The sequence below is a fragment of the Hyperoodon ampullatus genome (assembly GCF_949752795.1).
Source record: "Hyperoodon ampullatus genome assembly, chromosome: 12".
Lineage (NCBI taxonomy): Eukaryota > Metazoa > Chordata > Mammalia > Artiodactyla > Ziphiidae > Hyperoodon > Hyperoodon ampullatus.
In genome coordinates, this window is record NC_136925.1 from 74,528,867 (window position 1) to 74,549,039 (window position 20,173).

Sequence of the window (20,173 nt, forward strand, 5' to 3'; positions counted from 1 at the left end):
GTACTAATATGAGCTACATTAGTAAATAGTAAAGTGATTCTGTCAGTGCATCCGTGTGGAACTGAACTCTGAAGATTGTTGTCTGTCACACTGAAGGCATTTGGCGTTGATCGTCACATCTTTATGCTACAGTTGAAAATGTGTGTGGTGTTTTTCTTTCTAGCTTCATGAGGCTGACATTGTGATCTTGGGCTCACCCAAGCCAGAAGAGATTCCCCTTTCTTGGATTCAACCAGGAACTACTGTTCTCAACTGTTCCCATGACTTTCTATCAGGTAAATGTCTTCAAAATGGTGCCAGGCCACTGATCAAAATAGGTGAGATTGCTATGAGAAAAGTTAATCTTCTTCAGAAGAGTATGTTCCTGAAATGATGGTTGCTGTCAACATACGTACATAGGTAATGTGCCTGCCTTTTGGATTACTTGGTACTGGAACCATATTGTCGGGCAGAGAGCAGCCAAGTTGCCAGCTGCAGTAAGGGCCCCTCCTCCTCCTCGTTCTGTTCTTCCCCCTTCATCAGCATGTCCCCTGCTGGCCTCTAGCATCAAGCAGTCAAGTCAGTTGTGAACTAAAGTAGGAAATTTTTACATGTGTGAGGTAAACTAGAAACAGTGGTTTTCAGTCTTTCAAAAAACAGCTGAGGGCTTCCCTGGTGGCGCAGTGGTTGAGAGTCCGCCTGCCGATGCAGGGGACGCGGGTTCTTGCCCCGGTCCGGGAAGATCCCACATGCCGCGGAGCGGCTGGGCCCGTGAGCCATGGCCGCTGAGCCTGCGCGTCCGGGGGCTGTGCTCCGCAACGGGAGAGGCCACAACAGTGAGAGGCCTGTGTACCGCAAAAAAAACCCCAAAAACAGCTGAATCCTTTCTCCTAAAGCAGTCTTAGATGAACCTCAACACGTAAAAGCAGATGAAAACACAGCTACCAGAGGGATGGGAGTGGAGACTAGCTCCCCTGTGTTTGTAATTTCCCTTTGCAGTGACCCCCTCAAGCACTCCCTTGGAGCCACGAAGTCACTTCAAAACACGGTGAAAGTCACCCTTAGAAACAGAAGAGGTCTTAGGATGGGTGCTGATATTTGATGGTATTTGCCTAGGGACCCAGGAATGTCCTGGACCACATCAGGTCACCCTCCGGGTAGCTGAAGCTGTGCCAGCCCCAGGGCACTCAGCCCAGGGGCCAGTAGGGACACCCTTTTCTCATTCACAGAAAGACACTCAGGCTAAGAGAGCTTTAGCACACCCAGCCCACCCCCTCAAGACCCTGAGTGACATGTGTATGCAAGAGACAATTGTAGAGGGAGACAGAGAACCCTCTTTGTTACCCGTGGCCTCCAAATTTCAACATGTGGTGGGGAGGCTGTACTGAACTGTCCAGGAGGATGGCGTTTTTTCCTGCAAAGGTGGTCAGAACTTGGGCCTAAAGGAGTTGAGGTCTCTACCGGTACCACACTGGAGTTCTAGACCTTGAATTGGGCAGCCCCGGAACACAGAGTGAAATAGAGAATAGTATCAAGGAGAAAATAAATGTAACTTCTGATCCAGTCACCTTGAGATAACCATTTTACATTAAGCACTAAACTTAATTTTATTGGAATACAATGGAAAGAAAAGAAAGTAATATGCTAAAAGCGCTACTGAAATTCATTTAACTGTTTCTTCAAAAAGAGAAATAATGCACCTTCCTCTCTGGGAAATGTAGCTCCTCCCAGAATCGACCAATCAGGTTAAAAGCCCCTTGGAGCTGAAGGGCTAGGGGGTTGTTTGGGGTGCTTTGAAAGGAAGATGCTCAGGAATTTCCCAAAATGCTCATGTACTCAGTTCACAGATGAGCACACACATGAATAAAGCAATTTGAGGTACAATATAATACGAATGTGGGATTAATGGCTCTTTTTAACAAATAGAAGGCATGTACTAAATTACTTCTTTGAAATATATGTAATTTCTGGGTATAACTTCTTTTTTTTTCCTGAAAAAAACAATGCCTAACCCATTAATAGTGGAAATGCACTGTAGGTTTGCTCAGAATCCTAGTTGGACTAGGATAGTCAGTTATGACTTTATTTTTTTTTAATGAATGTTTCCTTGCTACAATGTTTACTTGCTGTTTTTTATTAGAGTTTATATGTTCAGGACAATTTTGGTACAATCCTGGCTGGAGATAGGAGAGTCTGCTTCAGTGTTCTTTGGGAATCCCCATGAGCCATATGTTTTATTGGTGAAACGGTGCCCCATTTCTAATAAGTTTCTTTTTAGGACTTTTATTTTTTAAAGGCATTTTAAAAACATTAGATTTAAATGTAACAATTCTCTTGAGGGAAAAAAATAAGACCAAGCATTATGTTTTAACAATTCTGTATGTAGACTGATTGCAGTTAGTTTATTTTCAATTTATCTGGTCCAGTAGTAGTGGTTTTATTGATTTTTGAATGCCCAGTACGCAGAACAGTGCCGGACACGTAGGAAGGGGTCAGTAAATACTGAGTAAATAAACATGGATTCAGAATTGTACTCTAATTGATACTTTTTGTGGTACGCGGGCCTCTCACTGTTGTGGCCTCTCCTGTTGCGGAGCACAGGCTCCAGACGCGCAGGCTCAGCGGCTATGGCTCACGGGCCCAGCCGCTCCGCGGCATGTGGGATCTTCCCGGACCGGGGCACGAACCCGTGTCCCCTGCATCGGCAGGCGGACTCTCAACCACTGCACCACCAGGGAAGCCCTGATTGCACTTTTAAGTTAGTTGCAGATATAGAGACATTTCCTTGAACTTGTATCCCACTTAAAAACAGGGCTGACGGCACAAAGGCAAAGATGAAAAATGCTACACTGATTAAATGGATGAACGTTTTCCAGTCGGTACTATTTATAATAACATTACATTTCTCAATTGTCAAAAGTTTTTTTGTTTTGTTTTGTTTTCGCTGCGTTGGGTCTGCATTGCTAAGCGCGAGCTTTCTCTAGTTGCGGCGAGCAGGGGCTACTCTTCGTTGAGGTGCACGGGCTTCTCATTGTGGTGGCTTCTCTTATTGTGGAGCACAGGCTCTAGGCATGTGGGCTTCAGTAGTTGCAGCATGTGGGCTCAGTAGTTGTGGCACTCGGGCTCTGGGGCGCAGGCTCAGTAGTTGTGGCACATGGGCTTAGTTGCTCCATGGCATGTGGGATCTTCCCAGACCAGGGCTCGAACCCATGCCCCCCGCATTGGCAGGTTGATTCTCAACTACTGTGCCGCCAGGGAAGTCCAAAACTTTTAATTTCAGCAATTTTAATTAGCATGAAAATTTAATCTATGAGTAAATTGGAGAAAGGCATTTTCCCTCTTTTTATATATAATTTTCCACTTTAAACAAATGAAGACCTTTTTCAAGCATTATTAAAAGGAAAGTTGCTTTTATTCAAACTTCAGAGAAAAAGAATTTTTAATATACTTATGATTGGGTGAAGGCAGGGCTTTATAATGAAATTTTCATAGTCATCTTAATGGTGCAGGGTTCCCCCCTCCTTGTAAAAATAGATAGAATATGGTGATTTATGATGAGGTAATTCTATAGAGGCATTTTATTGAATACCTAATCCCCAGAGAGATTTGCTTGATGGCCGATATCCCAGAAGCAGTGCTCGGAAAACAATTACACCTAACTTGTTGGATCCGTTCATTCTTCTATGGCATGAGTCTAATGTTTAGATTGAAAACAGGGACATAGCAGTGTTCAGTTTTCTAGCTATAAGAATAATTTTATTTTTAAAACAATTTATTTCAAATGAAGGAAGTGGGCTGTGATTTTGTAATGCTCTGCTTGCTAAAGGTCAGAATTCATCCTAAGCAAAACCACTGTGCACTCTAATATTCAAACTTACTTTCTGATGTACCAAATGGGACAAAGGAGAAACTGGTCTTAATACTTGGGCCCAGAGAACAGTATCAAAACAGCAACTTTATGGGTCAGAGTAGTTCACAGCATCGTTTTAAGCAAACATAAGTCAGCAGGGAGCCCTGGGCTGCATCCCAGGACTCAGGCTAATCAAAGTTGCTAAATTTCCCAGGGTGGCCTCAAAACAGCTTCTTTCAGAAAAGGATTGTTCTGATTTCCAGGGAAAGTCTTATAACACTTTAGCCTTAAATTTTCCGATTGTGGCAAGTTTGGTTATTATAAGAAAAATTATAAATGAAAGGCCATCTTTTAAAGTGATTCACTGACTTGTCCCTGGAGGAAGGAACTGTGAGTTAATGGGGAGTGGTTAGTGGGAAGTGAAAAGACCCATTTGGTTTGGGATGGGAGCCCTGCTGGACTCACAGACTGAGTGTGGACACCCCTCCGGGTGGGGCCCTGCCTCTACATAGGCAAGGGGGTGACGTAATGATTTCCTTTTTCAATTCTCCTTAGCCAAGAAATTTATTAAGAATGTATTCCTGATTCACTGAGTTACCATCTTAATTGCTTCAATTTCTCCAGATTCAGAACTTTCAATCCATTTTAAGATTGCATTGATTCCTACTACAAAAATGATACAGTGGTTATGATAGAAAATTTTTGAAGTGTACAATAGAAAAGAAGAAAGTAACTTCTGACCCAGTCAACTTGAGATAAACATCTTAGATTTTTTCCTATGAAAAAATTACACTCAATTTTATTGGATGGAATATAGTAGAAGGAAAAGAAAATAACATACTAAAAGCATTGCTGGAATTCATATAACTCTTCTTCAAAAAGAGAAATACTGATCCCTACAAGATTCTCCTAAAGTTTGAAATATGAGTGTATGTGTCTTTTGTGTTGTGTTTTAAAGTCTTCATTTGTTTTAGCCATGTTCTATTTTATGCAAGACAGTGGCTAAGAGTATGGGAGAAATTATTCACTGTGTAATTCTGTAGGTGAAATAGTCTTCATTCACATGGATATTTGTGATTTATTCCTGTAACATGCATTTATAAGTTGAGATCACATCCTAGAACGTAGCTTTTTCTTATTTCTCCATCATTTAAAGATAGAGGTAAGAAAGAGGGAAGCATATTTCTTTTCCTTAGTGGCTGGATAAGAGCTTTAGATCAGATCTCTAGTGGTTCAAACAAAAGAAAACAAATCTCTCTCATTCTCTAGACTCTTGGCTTTTGCCTAAATATGATTTATAAAACTGAAGTGTTGCTAATCTTTAAACAACACCTGAGGGATATGATTTTCCAACACCCTTAATATATTTGACAATAGAACGTTACAAAACACTTACTTTTGTTTCATGCTCTTTCTTGCAAAGAACTTCCAGGAAAATGGATAATTTAAAAGTAGAGTGGTCATGGACTTCCCTAGTGGCACAGTGGTTAAGAATCCGCCTGCCAATGCAGGGGACACGGGTTCGACACCTGGTGCAGGAAGATCCCACATGCCGCGGAGCACCTAAGCCTGTCCGCCACAACTACTGAGCCTGCGCTCTAGAGCCTGTGAGCCACAACTACTGAGCCCATGTGCCACAACTACTGAAGCCCTCGTGCTTAGAGCCCGTGCTCCGCAACAAGAGAAGCCACCATAATGAGAAGCCCTTGCACCACAAGGAAGAGTAGTCCCCGCTCGCCGCAACTAGAGAAAGCCCGCGTGCAGCAACGAAGACCCAACGCAGCCATAAATAAATAAATAAATAATTATTAAAAAAAAAAAGTGGAGGGGTCCAATATATACACTACCAAATGTAAAATAGATAGCTAGTAGGAAGCAGCCACACAGCACAGGGAGATCAGCTCGGTGCTTTGTGTCCACCTAGAGGGCTGGGATAGGGAGGGTCGGAGGGAGACGCAAGAGGGAGGGGATATGGGGATATATGTATATGTATAGCTGATTCACTATGTTATACAGCAGAAATTAACACACCATTGTAAAGCAATTATACTCCAATAAAGATGGTTAAAAAATTAAATAAATAGGTAAATAAATAAATAAAGAGTAGAGTGGTCCGAAAAAGAAGAAAATAGTTTCTTACTTCAAAAAAGTTACTATTAGTAATGTTTCTCTTCTCTAAGAGAGGATGTAGACTAAAGCATTTTACATGTATGTTTACTTTTTTATAAACTTCCTAAGTGCCAACCACAGTAGAATTCTTATAAAATGCCTCTCTGTTTTGAAATCCAGGTAATCCTCAAAATTAATGCCCTAAAATATAATTTCTCAGTTTTGATGGAAAATTGGCTCTGCCACTTTTATGACAGGGATTTTTAAAAATTATCCAAGAAAGCCTGATCGTTCACAGAACACTTTAACTGGGCTTGTCCTATAGGTGTTTTAGTCCTCCTTTTTATATAGGGTTGGCCCAAAAGTTCGTGCGGGTTTTTCCGTAAGATGTTATGGAAAAACCCAAATGAACTTTTTGGCCAACCCCATACTTTGTATTCATACATGAAATTGCTTTGATTTTTTTATTTGTTGTTTAAACATGCATACAATATGACAAGCACTTTACATTACCATATCACATTCAGTTCTCACAAAACTCTGCAAGGTTGAACAACATTAATTAACAGGCCCAGAGTCACAATTGCTAGTAAGAGGTAGAGGCAAGATTTTAAACCAGTCAAACTCTAAATATGTGGCCCAATTGGGAGCCCCAAGGCTGTGCCAAGACCTACCTGGTAACCTATCTGTAGCTGTGCCATGACATCCTAACTTTCTTGGTTGGAAACGAGAACATCATTCAACGTCCTGGCATTTTACGAGGAACAATATGCTGAAAGTCTTTTTTTTTTTTCCAGGGAAGCTTGGATGCGGTTCTCCCGGTGTCCATGGTACTGGTCCCATCGCAGAAGACGTGAGTCTCCTTGCCGCCGCTCTGCGGGTTCAGGTTTGTCTGACACAGCTATTTGAGAATTTTTGAGTTTGGAGCTTCAGTGAATAGTTGCTAACATTTGGAAGTGTTTTCTGTTTAGCAGACACAGTGTCAAACACTTTAAAAACATGATGTCATTTAATTCTCACAACAATCCTGTAAGATAGTGTTATTCCCATTTGATAGATGAGAAAATGGAGACTTGGAAAATTTAAGTTACTTGCCTTTGGTCACATGACAAGTATGGGGCAGGGACCCACATCAGGGTCCTCTATTAATTATCTATTGGTGTGTAATAAATTACCCCCCAGATTTAGCCATTTAAAACAACAAACATTTACTATCTCAGTTTCAGTGGGTCACATATTTGGAGCCGCGTAGCTGGATGGTTCTGTCTTGGAGTCTCTCATGTGGTTGAAATCAAGATGGCGGGGCTGTAGTCATCTGAAGGGCTTGACTGGGGCCAGAGGAGTCAAGATGGTGCCCTCACATGACTGTTGGCATGTGGTATTTAAATCCTCTTTGGCTATGGGCAGGATGCCTTTGTTCCTCATCACCTGGATTTTTCCATGGGGCTGCTCACGATGTGGCAGCTGACTTCCCCCAGAATGAGGGATCAAAGGAGAGAGCAAGGAGGAAACTGCAGTAGGTTTTATGACCCAGTCTCCAAAGTCACATGCCACCATTTCCTCTTTTCTTCTTTGCTAGAACTGAGCCACAAATATAATTCACAACCCAGGGAAAGGGAATTGGGCTCACCTCTTGAAGACAGGAGTGTTAAAGAGTTTGTGGACATCTTTTCCAAGTGTGACCTAAAGCCCAAGATCTCCGGCTCCCCACTCCTGTGAGCTAGGCTGGTGCTGAAGCCTGCAGTGAGGGTGCCGGCCAGCAGAGGCGTTAAGTAGCAGTAGAGAAACCTGAGCCTCTAATTAAACAGAAGCAGGTTTTAGTTCATTTCTTTCTTAATACATGCAATACACAATTAAAAATTTTACTTCAAAATGGGACGTAGTGCATTTCTGTAAGGCATCTGTGTTACATTGCAACTAAAGGCAAATATTATTTCTCTATATATGTGTGTGTGTGTATATATATATATATGTGTCACTGATAATTTGGTTTGCTTGTTCTGTTATATCATCTGTAGAAGGATTATGCTTGCAATGGTGCAGATTTTTGGTGAAGCTGGGCATCCCAGCCAGCCAGTCATGCATTCTCATATTTCCCTCATTTTTCTTCTCTGAGGTGATGCTATAATTTTAATCCATGTACTTGATGCCTTTAGTGAATACAAACTTTTTTAATAGTACTTGTATCTCACATTTTCTTTTTTAAGAAAAATCTGCACATTTAACTACATGTGAATAGAATTAGTCCTAATGTCCACTTGGATTACTGTGCAACTTTGACTCCTTTTCCTGACAATATCCCTGAACGATACTCGATCTTTTCATAGTTTAGATGTGTAACCTGCCAGCTTGTACTTTTCTAACATGCTTTCCTTCCTATCCCTATTGAAGAACATGGTTAGTAGCAGGAGGAGATGGTTCCGTGAGCAGCAGTGCAGGAGGTGGAGACTTCACTGCTTGAAACTTCAGCCTCTGTCCCCCGTACCAAGGTATTCAGGTGATTTGTTTATACTGACATCGGCTCACCAGAGTGCCTTAGATATCCAAAGTTACCCATTGGATGAGGGCGCAACTTGTGGTGTTATGGCTTTGATGGTGGATAATTTTCTCTAATCAAATTGCTGCACTATTTTTTTCTTTCTTTCTTTCTTTTTTTTTTTTTTTTTTGTGGGGGCGGTCCATGCTGTGCGGCGTGCGGGACCTTATTTCCCCGACCAGGGGTCGAACCATGACCCTGGCATTGGGAGCGCAAAGTCTTAACCACTGGACTGCCAGGGAAGTCCTGCTGCACTATTTTTTTCTGTCATTTAATTCCTCCAAAATTAAATGATAATGAACATGTTGACCATATTCTATCAGTTCTAAGATGTAGATTTTTTTAATTTCTGAAATCAGGATGCACCTTATTGTCAATGATGTACCCCGTATTCAGTGGCAGCGTGTTTTCTCTAAAATAATGGTATCTTAGATTTGACAGAATATGGTAATATAGTATTTGGAATATGCTTTTCAGTGTTAGAAATGCCCAACACACACGTCAGCTTGGTCTTCAGGGCCTTGTAGGTTTCTACGCTGCGGGTAAATGACCAACCAAACCAAACGCCATTAGACGTGGGACCGGAGCTCTGCCTTCTTCAGAACGTGGTGGTATCTGCTCTCTGACAGGACACTCTGGGAGGGTCCAGATGGATATTTTCTTCAGCGTGGGATTTAATGAAGTGTAAGCTACATATTCCCTCTGTATAAATTTGGAAATATGAACTGCAGGACAGTCTCACCATGTGATTTTGGAACAGTTCGCTAGATAAGCTATCTGAGCCAGGCAGATGCATCGTCCAGCCTCCTAGTGAATCCCCCATGGCCACACCTCCTCCTGTGAATTGGCCCAGTCCCCTTCCTACAGGACGCCCGTAAGTCCAGCACTTAACTAGGTGATGCCATCTGCCAGCATGGAATACACAGAATGTAGGAGATAACACCACCTGGAATTGACTCATTTTTCACTTGATAACCAGTTGCTTTTCAGAATTGACCTCTGTTTCCTTGGGCCACAGCCCAACACTAAGGTTCAATTATACCCACCAGGCTGGTGAAACCCTCCAAGCTATGTTTTCACACCTCAAATAGACAAAACGTCTTAGTCATCTTCTGTGTTCATTAATACATAAATTCCAAGGAATGTTCTTTGTAATATCATCCCTGTAGTTGTGCAATCTGTTTCATAAAATAGTTTTTGAGGTTACTTATGTTGTTATAGAACCTTCATATTTAAAAGTCAATGAGTAAATTCTACTTGCAGAGAGCTGAAAAAAACTTGAGAGGGACTCGGCCAAATTGTGTACAAATCCAAATAAATTCCACTTGGGGGGAAAAGCCCCTAAATTGCTTAACCAAATTTGACTCCTACAGCCAGTGGGGAAAGAAAGGCAGACTTTCTTCTTGGGTAGTTTATAAATCACTCAGAAAATCAAAATGTCACCAGCACTCTTCAGCTAGTGAAGAGAAAACCGTGGAGGTTTTCCAAGAGTAGGCGCTTCAATTTAGGAGATTGTGGGAGGAGAGAAACAGAAAAAAAAGATGTAGTCAGGAAGGCGAAATGAAGCGGGAGCACGGACAGTGCAGTTGGCGGGGGAGAATCAGGAAGGACAATGCAGGTGGACCTGGGGAGGGGTTACCTAGCTGCAGGTACAGAGCTACGCCCACATCTGGGCAGAGGCACCCTTCCCCCTCTCCCGCTCTAGTGGGCATCGGAAGTATGTTTACTGTTACCTCTTGCACCAAAGTCAGGCTCCATGGGGTCATGGAGGAGAACATAGGGTGGTATGAGGACTGAGAGATTGTCTGCAGTAGCAACAGAAAAAAATAGAGCAGGGGGCTGCCTACCGGTGGAGAGACTGCTGCGCTGCAAAATAGGGGCCCCAGGGTGAATCAGGAAACTGCTGCATTGTCAGACATCAGCCCTCAAGACCAAGTCACAGACAGATGGATGGGCCAGACCCCCAATAAAAGAAGCGGCTGAGCTCAGGAGCCCCAAAAGACTCTCTCTGAGAAGTCCTTTGATTTTCATAGCACTCCTGTTAAGTTGAGCAGCAGCATGCACATCTTAACCAGTGAAATAGGATAGTTTAGTTGTTTGCCCAGCGACACTCTGGAGTTCCTAAAATTTCCTGTGTCTGAAGTTGAGCCTCGGGCACTAGCTCCATTTACCGACAGTTATGTAATTAGTGAAATATTTTGAAATATGATTTTTGACTTGAGAGGGAAAATATGGACACAGATAAAACAAAAGAGTATTTCCACATTTTTGAATTGCCAAGAGACACATGTGGCTAGCCTAGTAATAAAGCATTATGCAATAACCCCTCTATTCCTGGTTAAAGAATTCAGCGATGACCCATAAAAAACATTGTGCTCTATCATGGAGTTATCTTTAGGGGTGGCCTTTGGACACATTGTAATAATCCATCTCCTTTCCTATGGCAGAGGTGTATCCTGGCACCTGGGAAGAATTCTAGAATCTAGTTTTTAAGAGTTGCTTCTCTATCTAAAGCAATGTACCATTTTCTTATGCACTTTAATTGTTAGCAGTTGTACTTAATCCTACTTGGGAAAAAGGACCACAAAGCCATTTGATCTAATTGTTGGCATGGTGTACGGCTGTTTTCTACTCTAGCAGCGACCACCTAAGCTGAGCAGACTCTCTTACCTCTTATGTTTCCCCACCCAGTGATATCGAGATTTCAAGAGCACAGACTCCAAAAGCTGTGGATATCCTTGCCAAGGAGATAGGGTTGCTTGCAGATGAAATTGAAATCTATGGCAAAAACAAAGCCAAAGTACGTTTGTCCCTGCTAGAAAGGTTAAAGGATCAAGCAGATGGAAAATACGTCTTAGTTGCTGGGTAAGACTACTTTTAAAATCTCTTTTACTAAGAAGACGTTTATAAAACTCTCTTCCCTGTTTATATCTGTCACCACACCCCTCAAATCCATCCTCTTCTCCAGCTTGACATTATTTTGTCCGTTTCACTTGGCAGTCCTTCATCTGACATGAGGTAAGTTTTTATTTTCAGTGTAAAACAAATGAGTCTCCTCCACAGAGTATAAAGTGTAACGAGTTCCTAATCCAGGACTTTGCTTTTTGTTTCCCATATTGTGTTTTGATCACCCTGGTTCTGCCTTGGATTTTTCATTTCGCTTTTCATGATAAAAATTAAAATAAGAATTGAAAGTAAAATATTTTGAGCTGAATGGGTTGTTTTTTTACTTAGAAATGAACAGATCATTGTGTGAGACTTAGACTTTTCGATTAGTATCCTTAATATTTATGAAGTTGCATTACAAAAACTCATCTCTCTTTCTTGCATTTCAGAATTAATATTGGGCCATTTACATTTGTGTTGCTTGTTTTACAAAAGGCAAATGCACAGCTTTTGTGAAAAGGAGCATTTGCCTCTTTTTTAAAAAAAAGAAATACATTCATCAGCTGAAAAACAATAGAAAACAAGGGATTTCAAATATTTATTTAATGTGAGCATTGGGAGCATGCAAGGGAGCATTAGGAGACCGTATAAATTCCTTTGTTGTCTTGAAATGTCATTGCACTGACTTACTACTGATATATAGGCCAAGGCTTGGGGCACAAAACCGTATTTGTTAACAGGCAGAGACATTTTTGTAACTGGACTTGACTCATAGTTAGCTTGGTTTTTACATATCTAATTATTCATGTAAGTGCTTTATTTCTTTTTCTGGTTATAAAAGTCATGCATACTTGTAAAACTATTTGAAAAATACAGAAAGTAAAAACAAGAAAGTATAAACAGCTGTTCACATTTGAGACCATCTTGACACAGATGCAGTCTGTCATAAACGAGATCATTGTACACATGCTATTCTGTAAGCAACTTGATTATTAACAATATGTTGTATACCTAGCTCCGTGTGAGTCAGGATAGAGCTATGTTATCATTTTGCATAACTACCTAACATGCTACTGCTCACATCCCAGATTCTTCAAGGTGCTGGGGGGTAGGGCTTGCGGGGGGTGGTAAAAATGCCTGGGATGAGGGTGGGTTCCATTCTACACATCTTCCCAGCACCCAGAAACATAGCTGTGGCTCAGCCACTGATAGTAAAGCATGTTTCTAATTCTTCTTCAAGTGTATTAAGGCAGAAAAAAGGTTTGAAGATATCACAGAGATGTCCCACAATTTATTTAACCAATTCTCTATTGATGGGCTCTCAAATTGTTCCCCATCTTTGTCCATTATAAGCAGTGCTGAAATGAACAAACATGGGCCTGCATATTTGTGCATTTATCCAATGATCTGCTTAGGAAAAATCCCTAGAGATGAATTCAATTTTTCATACCTACAAATAAAGCAAGATAGCATCCATAATATCACCTCTTTAATGGTGTAATAATTTCTTCATATCTCTTCCCCTTTTTCCTTTCGCCTCCCTCTGTCCCCCACCTCACCCCCCATCCCACCCCCCAGGTCCTCTTTCCCCATCTCCTTCTGTTACTGTTTTCTAAGAGGGATGGACAGCTAGAGTCATTCAGTGGCTGTGTTTTTAAGGAATTCATACCTTGCTGCAGCACCTCAATTGCCTGTGGCTTAAACCTCTCTCAGACTTCCAGGTTCACCACCACTGGATTCCCAATCCTAATGGGATGCTCTCCAGCCTAGGACCCCAGCCCTGATGTCCCCATAACTGAGCTGTAGGAAACCTCTTTGAGGGGAGGTTTGGCCTCACCTGAGGCACCCTCTGGGGGCAGATCTGTGAAAGGAGCTGGCTGACGGCAGGGGGTGGGTATTCCTGGGTCCCAGAGTTTGGAGCAAACATCTAGTCAGTCAGTGTTGCTTTTCTGGAAGTGTGCTTCATGCAAGTTTGTTTACAGTGAATAAATTAACTCTGAGACGTTAAGAACTTCAGAAGCGAATTTAGCATCTTATCCACAGATTTGCTTCCCTTTTTCCAGGATTTAGGTGCTCTTGGTAGGTGGGTTTGCTGGTTTTCTCACCCTGTTTAAGGTAGGAAGAGTTAGGAAAACTCAGGAGGATGTGGTCTCAGTTTATGAAGGAAAAATCATGCAGCCATTTTTCACATGGAAGGGCTGTGATTTACTCTGTTTGGGGCTTGTCAGTATTGGAAATAAAAGCACAAATCTAGACATGGCCCTGCTCTTCACTGGGAACACAGAATTGATACTTCTAAAACAAAACCTGTGATGGTATTGTTATCAGATTCCTAACCTGAAGTCATAACCTGGCCTCCAGCCACATGCCAGAGAGTGACCGCCAGCCTGGCCGCCTAGCATTGCCACTATGTGTTGGTCCATACCCAGTAGAACATCATTCCACTCTGTCTCTGCTGGCCTTTATGTGTGTAACTGAGTGGAAGAAGCCAGGCTGCCATGTCATACAGAGAAGCCAAAATTAAACCTGAATTCTCAAGTACAGATTTAACCCCAGGACGTCAACAGTTCTTTTTCTGAAATTGTGGTATAAATTCCCTTACATAACGAAGACCTATGAAGGAACAAAAATCAAATTGTGTTGCTTTCACCTGCATTGAAAAAGAAGCTGGGGCTTCCCTGATGGCGCAGCGGTTAAGAATCTGCCTGCAAACACAAGGGACGTGGGGAATCAAGCCCAGGTCTGGGAAGATCCCCAATGTCGTGGAGCAACTAAACCGGTGCGCCACAACTACTGAGCCTGTGCTCTGAGCCCGCGAGCCACAACTACTGAGCCCGCATGCCACAGCTACTGAAGCCCGTGCGCCTAGAGCCCATGCTCCACAACAAGAGAAGCCACTGCAATGAGAAGCCCACGCACTGCAACGAAGAGTAGCTCCCGCTCACTGCAAGTAGAGAAAGCCTGCGTGCAGCAACGAAGACCCAATGCAGCCAAAAATAAATAAATTTTTTAAGAAAAAGAAAAAGAAGCTGTGAGGGTAGGATTTTGAGATGTATATATGCATCTTTCTCAGAGCTTGGAGGTTTTTAGAAAAGACATATAACAGTGTATTCTATAAGAGAGGAATAAACTCCCCTCACCAACACAACAAGAGATATTTTTTTAAGTGTGTAAGCTGCCTTTGTTACCTAATCTTTTGATAGCTGGATGTTTGAAATCACTTTAAAGCAGCAAGACAATCATTTATAATCTAAAATGAAAACTTCATTTGAAATAAAATCACCTTTAATTTTTGTCAGGTCAATTATGGAAAAGTGACATTATCAAGCCCTTATACACATGGTTGCAACTTCTTAAGAAATATAAATTACCCGTCCACATAATTCAAAAAGAGTCATGTACCACAATGTTTATTGCAGCACTATTTACGATAGCCAGGACATGGAAGCAACTTAAGTGTCCATCGACAGATGAATGGATAAAGAAGATGTGGCACGTGTATACAATGGCATATTACTCAGCCATAAAAAGAAACGAAATTGAGTTATTTGTAATGAGGTGGATGGACCTAGAGACTGTCATACAGAGTGAAGTAAGTCAGAAAGAGAAAAACAAATACCGTATGCTAACACATATATATGTGGAATCTAAAAAAAACAATTGTTCTGAAGAACCTAGGGGCAGGACAGGAGTAAAGATGCAGACATAGAGAATGGACTTGAGGACACGGGGAGGGGGAAGGGTAAGCTGGGAGTAAGTGAGAGAGTGGCATGGACATATATACAGTACCAAATGTAAAACTGATAGCTAGTGGGAAGCAGCAACATAGCACAGGGAGATCAGCTCAGTGCTTTGTGACCACCTAGAGGGGTGGGATCGAGAGGAGATATGGGGATATATATATATATAGCTGATTCACTTTGTTATAAAGCAGAAACTAACACACCATTGTAAAGCAATTATACTCCAATAAAGATGTTAAAAAAAAAGCAGAACTCAAAAAAAAAAGATGTGGTACATATATACAATGGAATATTACTCAGCCATAAAAAAGAATGAAATAATGCCATTCATGGCAACATGGATGGACCTAGAGATTATCATACTGAGTGAAGTAAGTCAGAATGGAGAAAGACAAAAATCATATGATATCGCTTATATGTGACATCTAAAAAAAAATGGTACAGATGAACTTAATCGCAAAACAGGAATAGAGCCACAGATGTAGGAAACAAACTTGTGGTTACCAGCAGGGAAAGCGGGTGGGAGGGATAAATTGGGAGATTGGGATTGACACATAGACACTACTATATAAAAAATAGATAAGTGATAAGGACCTACTGTATAGCACAGGGAGCTCTCCTCAATACTCTATAATGACCTTTATGGGAAAAGAATCTTAAAAAGAGTGGATGTATGTATATGTATAACTGATTCACTTTGCTGTACAGCAGAAACTAACACAACATTATAAATCAACTACACTCCAATAAAACTTTTAAAAATAATAATAAAAATAGATGGCTAGTGGGAAGCAGCTGCATAGCACAGGGAGATCAACTTGGTGCTTTGTGACCACCTAGAGGGGTGGGATAGGGAGGCTGGGAGGGAGACCAAGAGGGAGGGTATATGGGGATATATGTATACTTACAGCTGATTCACTTTGTTATACAGCAGCAACTAACACAACATTGTAAAGCAATTATACTCCAATAAAGATGTTAGGGGAAAAAAAGAAATATAAATTACCCATCTATTAAATGTTTTTTTCCTTTTTTCTGAAAGGTTTTTTTTTAATCTGAAAATAACATTGACCTATTGAATAAAAATTTAGCATAAAGAAAAGTAAAAAGAAGGAGAAAACGAAATCTCTCATTACTCAGAAGTATTCAAAATTTTTATATTTCCTTCCAGGATTGTATCTCTGCATCTGTCCTTTTTACACATTGAGATCATGCCATAAATACCATTTTGTGTCCTGCTTTTATCCCTGAATACTATAACATAAGTCTTCTCTCATGCTTTAGAAGAATTCAAATGCCCAAGTAATTTTTCAGTAAACCTAAATAACAAAATATTATTGCACATTTGAATTCATGTATAAATGTGATTTGAATATATCAACAGTGGGATTAAAATATAAAACCATGGGACTAAAAAAACCTTCTACTATTAATAACCCAAATGCAAAACAGATTAATTCATTTTAAAAAGCTATTCTTCAAACTTCAGAATTTCTTATTCCGTCAGAATCATCTGTATTTCATCAGCTACACTTCACATGGTATTTACACCTACACATCTCTTTATTTGCTCTGCCTGACAAAATGAAAAGTATTGGGAATTGTTCAGGGAAATATGCCAAAAGAATCTTAGGGTCTCCTGAGTTTTACATATTTTCCTAGTTACACTAATGAAAAGGAATTTGTTTGAGAACTTGACTCGGAGTGCAGCTGCAGGGCATTGAAAGTGTATGCAGAATGGGTCTCCATCCGCCCTTTACTGATTTCCATGCAGAAGTTTTTAGAATTTCTCTGAATCGCTTGGACCCAGCAGTTAAAAAAGAAGCCCAAATTCAAAGTGAATAGACTGAATTTCACATTAAAGGAAAATATTCACATCACTATTTTTTTCTCTAGAGTGCCAAACACCTAATTTTATTTTATTTTTGTTTATTTTTTAATGTTACAAACCATTTTGGTCAGTGTAAAAATAACTTCTTTTGATTCTTCTAAGATTTTGATTTTCTGCAACTATCTAAATATCTGTGAGTTTTTCTTCTAGTTACATTAGTTGCAGAGCAGAACAAAGGTATTTACAAGCGGCCAGGGACTTTGAACTATTTGCCTCAGTCAAGTGTGATGAGAAACAACCAAATGGACCATGGTTCTCTTTTTTTTTTTAATTAACAGACTTTATTATTTTTTTTTAATGACTTAGGACAAGCTTTAATTGTTTTTTTAACATCTTTATTAGAGTATAATTGCTTTACAATTGTGTGTTAGTTTCTGCTTTATAAGAAAGTGAATCACCTATACATATACATATATCCCCATATCTCCTCCCTCTTGCATCTCCTTCCCACCCTCCCGATCCCACCCTCTAGGTGGCCACAAAGCACCAGGCTGATCTCCCTGTGCTATGCGGCTGCTTCCCGCTAGCTATCTATTTTACATTTGGTAGTATCTATATGTCCATGCCACTCTCTCACTTCCTCCCAGTTTACCCTTCCCCCTCCCTGTGTCCTCAAGTCCATTCTCTACATCTACGACTTTATTCCTCTCCTGCCCCAAGGTTCTTCAGAACCTTTTTTTTTTTTAGATTCCATATATACGTGTTACCATACGGTATTTGTTTTTCTCTTTCTGACTTACTTCAGTCTGTATGACAGACGCTAGGTCCATCCATCTCACTACAAATAACTCAATTTCGTTTCTTTTTATGGCTGAGTAATATTCCATTGTATATATGTGCCACATCTTCTTTATCCATTCATCTGTCGATGTGCACTTAGGTTGCTTCCATGTCTTGGCTATTGTAAATAGTGCTACAATGAACATTGTGGTACATGACTCTTTGAATTATGGTTTTCTCAGGGTATATGCCCAGTAGTGGAATTGCTGGGTCGTATGGTAGTTCTATTTTTCGTTTTTTAAGGAACCTCCATACTGTTCTCCATAGTGGCTGTATCATTACATTCCCACCAACAGTGCAAGAGGGTTCCCTTTTCTCCACACCCTCTCCAGCATTTATTGTTTGTAGATTTTTTGATGATGTAGATTTTTTGATGATGGCTATTCTGACTGGTGTGAGGTGATATCTCCCTGTAGTTTTGATTTGCATTTCTCTAATGATTAATGATGTTGAACATCCTTTCATGTGTTTGTTGGCAATCTGATATCTTCTTTGGAGAAATGTCTGAGTCTTCTGCCCATTTTTGGATTGGGTTGTTTATTTTTTTGATACTGAGCTGCATGAGCTGCTTGTAAATTTTGGAGATTAATCCTTTGTCAGTTGCTTCATTTGCAAATATTTTCTCCCATTGTGAGGGTTGTCTTTTCATCTTGTTTATGGTTTACTTTGCTGTGCAAAAGCTTTTAAGTTTCATTAGGTCCCATTTGTTTACTTTTGTTTTTACTTCCATTTCTCTAGGAGGTGGGTCAAAAAGGATCTTGCTGTGATTTATGTCATAGAGTGTTCTGCCTATGTTTTCCTCTAAGAGATTTACAATATCTAGCCTTACATTTAGGTCTTTAATCCATTTTGAGTTTATTTTTGTGTATGGTGTTAGAGAGTGTTCTAATTTCATTCTTTTACATGTAGCTGTCCAGTTCTCCCAGCACCATTTATTGAAGAGGCTCTCTTTTCTCCATTGTATATTCTGGCCTCCTTTATCAAAAATAAGGTGACCATATGTGCATGGCTTTATCTCTGGGTTTTCTACCCTGTTCCATTGATCTATATTTCTGTTTTTGTGCCAGTACCATCCTGTCTTGATTACTGTAGCTTTGTAGTATTGTCTGAAATCTGGGAGCCTGATTCCTTCAGCTCCGTTTTTCTTTTTCAAGATTGCTTTAGCTATTTGGGGTCTTTTGTGTTTCCATACAAATTGTGAAATTTTTTGTTCTAGTTCTGTGAAAAATGCCATTGGTAGTTTGATAAGGATTGCACTGAATCTGTAGATTGCTTTGGGTAGTAGAGTCATTTTCACAATGTTGATTCTTCCAATAAAAGAATATGGTATATCTCTCCATCTGTTTGTATAATCTTTATTTTCTTTCATCAGTGTCTTATCGTTTTCTGCATACAGGTCTTTTGTCTCCTTAGGTAGGTTTATTCCTAGGTATTTTATTCTTTTTGTTGAAATGGTAAATGGAAGTGTTTCCTTAATTTCTCTTTCAGATATTTCATCATTAGTGTATAGGAATACAAGAGATTTCTGTGCATTAATTTTGTATCCTGCTACTTTACCAAATTCATTGATTAGCTCTAGTAGTTTTCTGGTAACATCTTTAGGATTCTCTATGTATAGTATCATGTCATCTGCAAACAGTGACAGCTTTACTTCTTCCTTTCTGATTTGGGTTCCTTTTATTTCTTTTTCTTCTCTAATTGATGTGGCTAAAACTTCCAAAACTATGTTGAATAATAATGGTGGGAGTGGACAACCTTGTCTTGTTCCTGATCTTACAGGAAGTGGTTTCAGTTTTTCACCATTGAGAACAATGTTGGCTGTGGGCTTGTCATATATGACCTTTATTATGTTGAGGTAAGTTCCCCCTATGCCTACTTTCTGGAGGGTTTTTATATAAATGGATGTTGAATTTTGTGAAAAGCTTCTTCTGCATCTATTGAGATGATCATAAGGTTTTTCTCCTTCAGTTTGTTAATATGGTTTATCACACTGATTGATTTGCATATATTGAAGAATCCTTGCATTCCTGGCATAAACCCCACTTGATCATGGTGTATGACCCTTTTAATGTGCTGTTGGATTCTGTTTGCTAGTATTCTGTTTAGGATTTTTGCATCTATGTTCATCAGTGATATTGGCCTGTAGTTTTCTTTCTTTGTGACATCTTTGTCTGGTTTTGGTATCAGGGTGATGGTGGCCTCATAGAATGCATTTGGGAGTGTGGAGTGCTATATTTTGGAAGAGTTTGAGAAGGATAGGTGTTAACTCTTCTCTAAATGCTTGATAGAATTCGCCTGTGAAGCCATCTGGTCCTGGGCTTTTGTTTGTTGGAAGATATTTAATCACAGTCTCAATTCAGTGCTTCTGATTGGTCTGTTTACATTTTCTGTTTCTTCCT

General features: G+C 40.2%; 1 protein-coding gene across 1 annotated transcript in view; it reads left to right on the forward strand.

The window, feature by feature from the left end:
* Positions 1–20,173, forward strand: part of MTHFD1L (methylenetetrahydrofolate dehydrogenase (NADP+ dependent) 1 like) — a gene marked incomplete at its 5' end in the record, with an annotated part of 194,017 nt that overhangs the window by 26,478 nt on the left and 147,366 nt on the right. Inside the window, 4 exons of the mRNA XM_079716853.1 lie at positions 164–275; positions 6,736–6,824; positions 8,330–8,427; positions 11,166–11,339. Coding sequence (XP_079572979.1) covers positions 164–275; positions 6,736–6,824; positions 8,330–8,427; positions 11,166–11,339 — 473 coding nt within the window. The remainder of the gene's footprint in view (positions 1–163; positions 276–6,735; positions 6,825–8,329; positions 8,428–11,165; positions 11,340–20,173) is intronic.